This window comes from Papaver somniferum, chromosome 1, assembly GCF_003573695.1.
Source record: "Papaver somniferum cultivar HN1 chromosome 1, ASM357369v1, whole genome shotgun sequence".
Classification (NCBI taxonomy): Eukaryota; Viridiplantae; Streptophyta; class Magnoliopsida; order Ranunculales; family Papaveraceae; genus Papaver; species Papaver somniferum.
The window spans coordinates 147,938,144-147,949,762 of record NC_039358.1 but is presented as its reverse complement, the minus strand read 5'-3'; the positions used below and the strand labels follow the sequence as shown (position 1 = coordinate 147,949,762).

Here is an 11,619-nt window from a genome sequence, read left to right as displayed (position 1 = left end):
CAAGTAATCAATATCCACCGTTAGATGAATCTTTGAATCTGATTTACATAAATAAGATATACACTCTGGTTAGGTGAAACCGTAACCGAACCGTGTATAAAGACTATGTTCAAGGTGGTTGGCCTAAACTAGCCAATTTGAACTTATAAGCTTAACATTCATTTTCATAAACACTTAAGACTTTAACCTTGAGTCACAATCATGTGATCAAACAAGTCTATGGTGTTTTTAGAGATTTAATTAAATGTTAATTATCTCGTAGAAATAACTTTATTGCATTTGAAAATAATCGACATGGTTAGTACATGTACAAAGTACAAATACCATAGTCGTTCGTGAGTCAGGTCAGTCACAGTATGTGTACCGGTTTGTATATTATTAAGCACAACCAAGTTTCGGAGTTCACAGAACTATTCAGGTATGCGTACCGGTATGTGTACCTTAAGACTATAACCGGTTCCGGAGTCCACATAACTATTTTGGTACGTGTACCAGTATGGATACACAAATCGAGTTCCGGAACACATAAATTTTCTGGTACGTGTACCGCTATAGATTCCAAACCGGTTTCCTTTTCGGTTTGCATACGGGTACGCATACCGATCCGGTTTACGAGTTAACAGATTTCTACAGGATGTGCATAAGGATATGCGTACCAAAAATCTGCTTGTGGACATATAACTACTCCTTTACGTGTACGAGTACATGTAATACGGCTTCAGACTTATAACACTTTTCCCAGTTTGTAAGACTGATAATAACTTATATCTGAATCTACAGTAGTTTTATATTTTTCTCTAATTCGATTTGAAACATTCCCGAATAACATCAGACGCATATCACTGTTCCAGGCTATTTTTTAATGATAAAACTTGAGTCATGATTTTGATTGCGAACAATAAATTTTCCTTAACCAAAATTCATCAAGTATGAACATATGTTCATTAAGCTTAGTCATTATATTTCGAGAACTAATTACCAAGACAAACTTGACTCGAAATTCTTATATATGCATAATAGTCTAATTAGTTATGCGACATCACCTCATAGATAGAAAGATGAATATAACTTGAGAAATAGGTGGTCCAGTCTTCACTTAACTTTTGTTGAAGAAGTTCTCCAAAAGCTTCGGTTGATCTTCGCCTTCAAACTGTAGATCGCAATGATGGTTGCCACGGTGTCCATCTCTCAACTACACTTCTATCCTAATCCGAGACTTAACTAATTGTAGACTAGAAATCAAGATATAGCTTTGACAACTAAATTTGACAACAAGCTTGAGATAACAACACTTGTGAGTTCGACGGGGCAATGCTCTAACATAATATCTCTTTGTTTAACCATTGAAATGATTTGATTCTAAATTATTCTGAATTTTATTCATAGGTTTATATATTAAAAGGAAAGTTGTGGATTGGGAACAAAAATTAAGATTATCACATTCAATTGTATGCGACGATACCGATCACTGGATCACTCTACATATACATTAATAATCTTATGCCATTCAGAACAACTTAACAATCATAGTTAAGGTAGTTTTGTGAAAGACAAATCTATGTAAAACAAGAAGTAGGTGTTTGCTTGTTTTTCAGAGATATCCTAATTGTAAGCCATGTAAGTAAACTTATAGAGAGTTCATAATGGAGAGTGAAGGTAGAGATGTCAATAGGTTTGGGTCCTCCCGCCTACTTCTGGATACGGACCCTACCTATAAAAGTCGTGTCCGGTTCCTAAATTAGTGGACCCAAAACCGGACCCCTATAATAATTCTTGTACCCGTTGAATATCAGCAATACTATCAAAAAAATCTCAAAAAGTTAATATCTTTCTCTTTTTGGCTTGAATGCAAATTATCTTTATAAAAGTTATTATGGTTTCTCTATTAACGTTCAAAATAAAGATTAAATATAAGGTTGAAAATGAAAAATGAAAAAAAAAAAAATCAAAGCCGAAACTAGCAGAGAGTACTTAGAATTTTGCTAAAATGATGAATTAAAGAGTGAATAAACGGTACCCGACGGGTATTACCTAATTGAATCCGAAATTTTAACGGGTCCAATTTTAGGACCCGAAACCGAACCCTAATCCACCGGTTCTGGGTAATGGATGCCCATTGACAACCCAAATCTCTGAAGGTATTGATAAGATTATGTTTTATTGAATGGTAAACCCAAGCTTTAATATGGATATAATATTGTTGAGATTTCCTCTGTCAACAACAAAACTTGTTTTACCAATATAAATTCTTCTTCTTTGCTTTTGTATTTAAATCTGAGAATTTAATAAAGCAGAGATTTGAATCATTTTATGAATAAGCAGTTAAGTAGCAGCATTTGGCAGTTTTATGATTATTAACAACATTCTCACTGTTATAGGCTATGTTGTGTAATTCTCTTTCTCACTCTCAGAGGTTTATAGAAGGTTAAATCAATTTTTTTATGGTGGTCCTAAAAATTGAAAAAAAAAAAGACGAAGCAATACATGTTCGTTATTGACGTTGTTTATCTTCCTTCCCTAAAAATTAATCAATCTCTTCGCCATGGATTAATTAAAAATGTTCGACTAAAAATTTCTACACTAGGTTAGGTTAACTAAAAAATTTAAAATGCGAGTGCAAAACAAGCGTATCAATAGGGATATTATAGTCCAAGTTAAGCAAATATATCAAAACGACCTAGTTAGTGAGTTGACAACGATTTCGTTCTCTTCGTGTCATTTTTTTCTCTCCCTTTCAAATCTATTTGCATATCCTCATAAGGTGTCTGAGAATATCTTTATATTAATTGGCTTTGTGTCCTTCAGAAGAAGATGTAACAATCACAAAATCTTGGGTGAATGTTGAACTTCAAGCTGAGGTCGTACAACACCTTTTTCTGGCCTTTAACTTTTGGAGCAGGTGTATAACAATTATCTACAAAAATTTAGGAAGAATGTTCATCAAAGAACAAGGTCAGTCATACAAAAGGGTTGATGTCATCAAAAAGGCAGTAAGACTCTGCGGAGTTATCCAGAACAATATTTATTGAACCACACCTCCTTAAACGACAATTGAAATCATTGAAAGTGCTTTTCATTTACTTTACAAATCTGAAAGTTTAATTACTAACCTTTAATGATTTCGCGGAAGCACTTTTTATTTGAAAACAAACCCTTATGATATTATCACAAAGTTCGACCTATAACTTACCTGGAAATCAAAGGGGAATGAAAAGATAAATGTAAGTGAAAAAAAGTAGAGTAAAAGATAAAGAAATAAGAAGAAAATAGAAGAAGTGAATTCTTCACGACTTTCCTATAGGTAAAACCCTCAAAAATCAATTTTCATCGAAAAAAATAGAGTAAAAGCTAAAGAAATAAGAAGAAAATAGAAGAAGTGAATTCTTCACGACTTTCCTATGGTTTTACCTATTCGCCACCCACGCTTTTCCTAATTGCCACCCATTCATAATTTCTAAAATAATTTTACTTTTGAATTCTGCTTTTTCCTATTTACCACATGTAAAAGTCAAATTAAATTTGACCATAATTATTATCACCCTTTCTTTATCTTCTTCTTCACTGATCTCTTTTTCATTTGAAAAACCATTAAAAAGCCTTTAAACCCTAATTTATTTTTTCATCCGTAAAAGTATAAACCTAGGATTCTTCTACTTCATTTTAAATTAATCAGAATCATCAGAAGTGTTCAAGAAAAATTATTAGTTTGTTAACGAATGAATTACTGTCAATGTCTTACAAAAGTATATATAATTAATTGATAAACAGGTTACATACAAAGCTCTAAATTCCGAAAGAGGCTATAGTCGTAGCTACCTATATGAGTAGTTGTCTAGCACGCGACTGTTGAGAAAAATCCTAATCGCTCGTACTACCACTCAAGCATTGATAGTGGTCCAGATATGGAGGACTGCAAATTTTAGTTTAGATCTTCCCACTCCTGGATTATTTTTCTTTGGTTGTGGATCATAGAGGCGGATCACTTTAACAATTTTAAGGTTGGATCATTTTAAAGACATTCAAAATCAAATCGGAAGGTAAAACAAAAAAGGATTAAATTAAAGACATGAGAATGGAGGGCGATGATGGAGCTGAAGGTGGTCGGTGGTGGAAGAAAAAATTGGTCGACAATGGAGATGGAATTTTTTTTGTTTTAGCAACTTAGGATTCTTTTTGTTTTAGTTGAATGATCGATTTGTTTTATTGTTGTGTGTAAACAAAAAGACAATAAGTGGTAGTTAGAATATTACAAATAATATGGATGGTAAATAGGGTAAACGGAGGTGGGAATTAATGAGAGTAGCGAATAGGAAAAATGTAGGTGACAAATAGGTGAAACCCTTTCCTATAGGTAAAACTCTCAAAAATCAATTTTCATCAAGTCACCCATTAACATTGATCGAAACTCAGTTTTGGTATCATATTATTTGGACGGAAACTAAAGTTCCATGACCCTAAATCAATTTCTCATAGTCGCCAAGAAATGGAACACCATAGTGCTTCCCCTTGCATGTTAAAGAAAACGAATAGAGACATATTTGTACGGAAAACAACTAACATATCTGTATTGAAAAATGCCTAATGTTTTCTCCATAAAGCTAAACTACTAGTAGTGTTGGTGGTTCAGGATTTGATCCCCTCGTTTTTCTCCGCCGGTGTTCAACAAAAACAAACCGCGTGGCACTGTGTACTGGTAAGACCCAGTCACCAAACCCCTACATACGTTCGATGAGGATCGTGATTACTACTATAGCATAACATAACGTCATCCATTTTCATTTTTCTTTCTAACTTTTATTTTCTTCAACGAATTAAAATCAACATTTAATGAGTATTTATTTTAGTAATATGGTCTCCTTTTCCATTTTCCTGACTTCGTCTCGTTGTTTGTTTCTCTCTACAGTATTTTTTCATGACTCTCTCCATATAGCATCATCATCAGCCCTGATGCCTCCTCCTCACTCCTCATTTCTCTCCCACTCTCTCATAATCTAATAGAAACCCGATTACTACGGGGAGCTCACAAACAAATAGAGACATCTACATCTCCTTCTTCATCATCTTCATTTGTTTCAAAAGCTAAAACGGCTTTCCATTCAGCGGCAGCAAAAGCGGAGAAAGTTCTGACGGATATTAAAGTAGATTTCAAGTCCAACTCTCCTGGTTTCTCTCTATCACTTCCATTCATTCAATTCGATTTCGATTTGGTTGTTCAATAATTTATTATACATTTCTAATTTTCAATTTCGATCTGAATTGGATTGTTTATGGTTTTTTATTTTTCGGATTGTGTAGAAGGTAGTCAAGAAGAAGAACACCAATTTGATAAGAGTTATAGGAAGTGCCGAGCCGAATCAATTTCTACAAAGACTGATAATAAACAGGTATCGATTCGAAATTTTGTTATGATAATTTCTCGGTTGGCATCAGTTTATGATTCTAAGTGATAAGTTCTTCAAATTCATCTTTATATTGTATACTGTAGAATTAATGAGGTTAAGCTTTGTTGATTGAATCTTGCATTTTGGATATGTGGTGCAGTTAGGGAGAAAGCAGGATTGGCAGGATAGGTTTAAAAACATGAGGAGAGGGAAACAAGAAGCAGACAATAAGAATGAGAGCTCTCCTAAGTCGGGTTCGCAGGGGTTTAATGATATTCCTAAACAGATTGATCCCAGAATGAAGGTACATCATAATTAAGACTAGCTGGATTATGAAATGTTGTGGATGTTAGTTGTTATTTTGAGATTTGTGGCTCTGAGTTGAGATATGATTGCGTGCAGGAAACAGGAAAGGGACCACCTTCTGCAGAAGAAGAGGACCTGAAGAAGAATGCGCTTAAGATTCCCCCAACATCAGTTGTTAAACAACTCGCAGTAGCTGTAGAGTAAGTTCTCAGTCTTCTCACTTGTTTATTTTCTTATGTCAGGTGATCCTTTATAGAACTTCGCAAGTAGTTGTTGTCACATTAAAGAGCAAAAACTTAGTCACTTGTCCTTTTCATTAGTTATTACCACTACTCTTGTTTTTGCGTCTTGAAATCTTCTTAACACCCCAAATAATTTGTTACTCTAATTCAAATAGTACCGCTGGCTCTATTATTAGTTTTGGTTAGTGCTGAATATGTACCCTTGGAACAAAGAAATCTCTTACGAGATGGAACTGCCTGTCATCCCAATCCCTGCAAGTTTTCTTGCATGACTTGTATCAACAGCATAGATATCTGTTCTTGCACCGAGAAAGGTGTTTCGAAACAAATCATTCAATGTAAAGCTATGAACATGTGGATTTACCTTTATGTAATGAATTATGATATTCTTGCTTGTGAAAAAGGTTACTGCATAGATAGGAAGTTTTACTGGAATGCTGTTAAGTACATTGTTTTTTAAATGGAGCTATTGTGATTGCCAAGTGACACTCTAGTACAAGGAAAAAAAAGTTTGTGGCGAAACTAAATAAGTTTATAGCACTAATAGATGCCATCCGTTAATTTGAGTTTGACTATTAGTCTTATGTTCAAACTAGTTATAGTCGTAACACTTTGCAACCTCTGTATAGGTCTGGAAAGAAGTTGAAAACAATGAAAGATTTTCTGGCATCAACCAGAGATTCATCTCCTGTCAGGGAGAGATCAGGCTTAAGCTTTTCTGCTATGAAGTCATTAGTGCTTCGTGACAAGGAGGATAAATCGACTTCCGAGTTTGGTGACGATGATGAAGTTGTATCTTTTATCAAGACGTTGTTTGATGCTGGTAATGCAATATGCAATGGCTTTACAGTAGTTATAAATTATAATCAATTTACCTTGAGTTTCTTAGTTAAGTTTTTGCATAATCCCTTGGATGAGCTTTAAATTTCGTTGTAATATCTGCAAGATACTCGCAGAGGGTCGACTTCTCCTAAAGAGGAACCATTCTGGTTCAGCAGCGACTTCTTTGCCTAGAGATATCCATGCTGCTCCACCAGATACGTTTGTTGTTAGACTCTCTGAAATCATTGGAAGGTTCATGACTCTGTGTAAAATGGCATTATTTTGGTGGAGGGTTGTTGAAGAAGTAAGCATTATTCCACAACTGATTACCTAAGCCACAATTTTAAAGGTTGGATTTTTACAATTTGCTAAGAGATCTTTGTCTACCTGCAGTTGCGAAGACTATGGTCTGAAGAACAACCCATACCTCGAGTTCCCCTGGATGAGAACCCCGATTTGAATTCCTGTCTTCTCTATCAGCAATTGCAGGTCATCAATTGTTGTATTTCTAGGAAAAGACGGCGTGCGATTGCCACAGAAACACTAGATTCCATACTTAGAGAAGCCAGTATACATGTAGATCCAGTAGATGTTTCTGCAAGCTCGGTTTCGTCCTCAGTGTTGTATGCTAGACTTAGCAGCGGGGAACTAGTTCTTCGGCTAGGAGCTGATCATCCATATGAAGGTGTAAGGATGTTGGAAACTGGAGAACCAGTATACGCTCCTGTAACACAGGTTTGACAGCATCTCGTTCTAGAAGATGGATATATTGTAAAAGTTTTCTCCTAAAGTGATGTATTTGTTTTTCTTCATGCAGGAAGGACCTCTTCTTACAGAAGATCTTATCAAAGAAACGGAGGAGCTTGTTCTGCGGACCGGGAGGTTAGTTTTTGTAATGTTATTCATATTGGGCCTCCAAATATCATATATATATATATATATATATATATAATATGCGTGTGCCGATACCTTTGGAACATCACTTGGATGTTAATTTGGTCTCATATGACTGTTACTCCATCAGCACATAACTTGCTATTTGTTCTTGTTTAAGATTTAGGAATATTATATACTTCACTTCTGTGAACTCATTCTACTTCTCCGTCTAGCTGTAATATATTTTCCATATAGATGATCCTTAACCATTCAACGCCTTTTATATTCTTAGTGTTGGTGCCGGGTGTTCTCAACTCCTCTCGGATATGCAGGCTTTTAAGGTGAGACCAATTATCGCAGAAATTACTTCTAGGATACGCCTTGCTTCCGCGCTTCACAATTTTCTTTAAAATACTAATTTTTTGTTATAAATATATATCAGGCTGCAAATCCTGGGTGCATTTTAGAAGATTTTGTTAGATGGCACTCACCCCCAGACTGGTCAGAAACAAATCCAGATGAGGAGGTTAAAGATTGCTCAGATGGAGGAGATGCAACATCTAGACGAGGTTACTTGAGTACACGAATGCAGAAAGAAGGTTATCTCTTCTTTCTTTGACATGCCACTCTTTCTTCTTTGACATGCCACTCTTTCTTCTTTGACATGCCACTCTTCTTTCTTCTTTGACATGCCATGCATCTAATGTTGTTATGGTTACTTTCTATATTTGAAACTCTAGAAAGGAAATAAAAACTTCAAAATTGTAGCTTTTGAGGTAACTTAGTGAGTATGATGCACATTGTTTATTGACGGTTTTAACTGTACACACACCCGAGCTATTTATCTTGCAGAGCATAAATATTAAATATAGGAAACTAACTGTGATTCCTGTTACGACTGATTTTTAATAGAGGGTATTTTGACAAATTGTAGGAAATCTGTGGCATGAACTATGGGGAACTTCCAAACCATTACCCGCTGTCAAACAAGCACCACTATTCGATGAAGAATTGGCAGTGTAAGTTAGACCACGACCATCCATTACTAAGGCTACAGAATACTGCCACTCTGTCACTTAAGAACTTAAAGATTTATGCGTTTTGTAGGGAAGGCATCTTGAGTTTCTTAGAAGACATCGCTCCATCTGAGCTTTTCCAGCAATTGTTTGTTTCTATAGTAAGTTTTTGCTTGTTCTGATAAGTGATAAGATATCCCAAATACATGCTCCTTTCTTTATGTATTGTTCTCTATAATCAATATCAGTAGAAAAGGTTAGTATCGTTCTTAAATGTAATCCTATTGACGGTAGACCTGTTTATCCACCTCTATTCTAGTGTTGTTCATATACATAATTATTTCTCAAATTTCGGAATATTTGATGGCCAACTTTCATAGGGGAGGAGGATAAGGTCCAACCATTGGTTTTAGGCTAAATCTTAGCTTCTCTAATTCTAATAAGTTTGAAATTAGTATGTTTGCCTCTGCGAATATGGGTTTTATTTTAAACACAGCTCTTGGTTACAATTGTCAGTTCCTACAACCCATGGTTTGTGCTATGATGCTAATAGGAATTTTGTATCTTCTACTATTTTCAGCTTGGTTCGGCTTTTGTAATTGCTGAAGGTCCATTGTCCAAGAACAGTAACTTGTCTAAGCTGTTTTATGAGTGTAAAGACTATGTAACTGCCACTTGTCAAACTTCCAAGTGGACTGATAATATTGACGATCTCTGCCAGGTACGATGACCTTCTTATTGCGTATTTTGAATTTATGCTAATGAAGGCGTAACTGATTAATTCTTTTGTGCCACCATCCCGAAGACTGAAGCATCATTTTTCATATGAAACAATTTCTCATAGCTACCCTTCTGGATGGAAGCACTAGCAATGTTATTGATGGATAAGATAAAATGATCACGTAACTGAAAGCTTATCTTTGAGTTCTGATTCCAGGTTTATGGAACAGTAGAAACGATGTTAGTTAATCCTGAGGATGGTTTAAAGCTCATTAATCAATCTGAAGAAACTACGACCCCAGAAGAACCAAAGCATCGTTTTAAGAAACTAATACAAAAAATTAGTGGCAAAGATAGACAGTTCTTGAGAAGACAAAGCTCAGAAAATGACAAGAGTCAAGAAGAGAAGCCCCAACGCTAGGCATTCCCAAACCCATTTGAAGGGAAATCATCTTTGTTTTCAAAGAAGCCGCCTAAGCCCATCCCCTCTACCGAAATCGAGACACCCTTGTTTCCAGATGATATGATTGGACAGGTGTTTCATAGTTGCAAATACGCTATGTAAACCCCAATTCATTTGAAGATCTAGAAAAGAAAGAAAAAAAATCTGTATATAACATCTGTCGAAGGCAAAATCTATATTATTTTTTTTACTCCACATTTGGAAGGATTGTAGTTCAAAACTTTTGAACTCTGAGATAAGTTCAATGAATCCTTTCAAAAAAAATAGAAAAAAAAAGGAGATAAGTTCAATGAGCAAAAGAAAACATTTCTATTATCCTTTTTTTTTTTTATCCGTAGTGCACAATACAAGCCTTTGGTTACAACTCTCTTGCAGAATAACTTACCGGAAAAACCCTCAAAATAAGTAAGAAAATTAATTGGCACTTGTCAGGAAGTGGCTTCACCAGAGCTCTTAGTTCTCTGGTAGAAGGCTCATTGCTGTGCATCACTTCTATCTTCTCCTGGGGTTCTCTTCTTCCTGTTCTATGCTTTCGTTCCTTTTCTGAAGATTCTTGACTATTAAGTCTGGCACAATAAAGTTAGAAAACAAATACGCAGCGACGAGCAATGCACTGCATAAACAAAAGAAATGGGATTAATCACAAACCATGAAAGTGTACATCTTTCCTTCATATCCTACTGAATAGAATGGCACGACTCGATAATCCCTTTTCGGGTTTGATTTTCTTATCAAAGTAACAGAAAGGGTGAATTGAATTACTGAAGTCAAAGACAAACCTTGTTTGCAGAAATACAGAAATATCACCAGAAGCAGCAGGTGGAGAAGTGATATCTAAGAGTACCAATGAAGAAGTGGTGAAAGCTTTGGTCTTCGTTCTCAGTGAAGTGTGGTTTTTCATTCTGTAGTAATCACTGGGTATTTGTTTAGGAATGTTAGGAAGCCAGAGCAGGGTCTTTGGAACATTGTGCTGTTTATCATGTGGTAGTAGAGGAGCTAATGCAGGAAAGTGGCAATGGATGCTAACCATACTTAAATTCATTAAAAATAAATAAATTTCTCACTCTGAGACTGAGTCTCTCCAGCTTTTCTCAGTCTATGGTTTGCGTTCATACAAGATTTACCCCAAAAATGCTGCGGGCGGGTGGATAATGTTAGAATTTTGTAATTTGGTTTGATATTAGTACAATTTAGTAAAAATGAGCAACTTCACAACCATCCGTTGTAGTCTATGTGGTCAGAAAACTCGGCTCTCACCCGAGAGACCCGGGTTCAAGTCCCGGCAACGGAACCATTTTTTACATTCGTTATTCTTTTTTTTCCTTCTTTTTAATACGGAGTAAATAAATTCTGTACCGGTAGGAGCTCTGAATGAGTTTCTTTCCTTCAAAAAATTTCAGTATCAGTAATGATGTAGATTGTAGCAAGTAAAGAGTTGACTGGAAATTATAAAAGTCAAAGGCCAGACAGAAGGACATGGAAAGGAAATGGAAGAAGGGTAGTAGTGGCCTAGCTAATCAATAAAGCACATACCCCATCACTAACTATACATGATCAACTAGTATAAAATCATAAATGCTTCTGGGGTATACATTTAGGCGGAAATGAATCCGTGTGTATCCAAACACTGTAGGACAACATCACAAGTTGAAATACTACGAGTCTCTAACTCTATAGAGGAAGAGGAAGAAAGAAAAGTAAGAAGTTTAGAATGATCAGTACCTGTAAAGGAATGGACATTAATAAAAAGCTACCAAGCATAGGAAATAACCTACAAAGTGTCTATCTACTGT

General features: G+C 35.5%; 2 protein-coding genes and 1 non-coding gene across 3 annotated transcripts; 2 read left to right on the top strand and 1 right to left on the bottom strand.

Moving 5' to 3' along the window:
• The first annotated feature begins 4,866 nt into the window (after positions 1-4,866).
• LOC113303897 (rab3 GTPase-activating protein catalytic subunit-like) lies at positions 4,867-10,125 on the top strand. Its single transcript, XM_026552985.1, has 14 exons — positions 4,867-5,163; positions 5,296-5,384; positions 5,542-5,685; positions 5,784-5,887; positions 6,559-6,752; positions 6,886-7,055; positions 7,145-7,486; positions 7,569-7,633; positions 7,920-7,968; positions 8,070-8,226; positions 8,562-8,646; positions 8,735-8,804; positions 9,224-9,364; positions 9,581-10,125. The coding sequence occupies exons 3-14, from the start codon at positions 5,581-5,583 to the stop codon at positions 9,782-9,784; spliced, it is 1,686 nt and encodes a 561-aa protein (XP_026408770.1). The 5' UTR covers positions 4,867-5,163; positions 5,296-5,384; positions 5,542-5,580; the 3' UTR covers positions 9,785-10,125.
• On the bottom strand, positions 10,117-10,903 carry LOC113303905. Its single transcript, XM_026552994.1, has 2 exons — positions 10,606-10,903; positions 10,117-10,439 (listed from the first exon to the last, which is right to left on the bottom strand). Exons 1-2 carry the CDS (start codon positions 10,866-10,868, stop codon positions 10,319-10,321), a joined length of 384 nt encoding a protein of 127 aa, XP_026408779.1. The 5' UTR covers positions 10,869-10,903; the 3' UTR covers positions 10,117-10,318.
• Positions 10,904-11,044: 141 nt separating this feature from the next.
• Positions 11,045-11,117, top strand: TRNAE-CUC. The gene has a single exon. It is a non-coding gene; the product is annotated as a tRNA-Glu (tRNA).
• The last annotated feature ends 502 nt before the right edge of the window (positions 11,118-11,619 follow it).

Excerpts from the sequence above, each read along its gene's own strand:
- LOC113303897 (XM_026552985.1), top strand. The coding sequence starts at position 5,581 with ATGAGGAGAGGGAAACAAGAAGCAGACAATAAGAATGAGAGCTCTCCT. Across the intron at positions 5,686-5,783 it reads AGATTGATCCCAGAATGAAG|GAAACAGGAAAGGGACCACC; the intron begins GTACATCATAAT and ends GATTGCGTGCAG. Across the intron at positions 8,805-9,223 it reads AGCAATTGTTTGTTTCTATA|CTTGGTTCGGCTTTTGTAAT; the intron begins GTAAGTTTTTGC and ends TACTATTTTCAG.
- LOC113303905 (XM_026552994.1), bottom strand. The coding sequence starts at position 10,868 with ATGAATTTAAGTATGGTTAGCATCCATTGCCACTTTCCTGCATTAGCT. Across the intron at positions 10,440-10,605 it reads TCTGTATTTCTGCAAACAAG|TGCATTGCTCGTCGCTGCGT; the intron begins GTTTGTCTTTGA and ends TTGTTTATGCAG.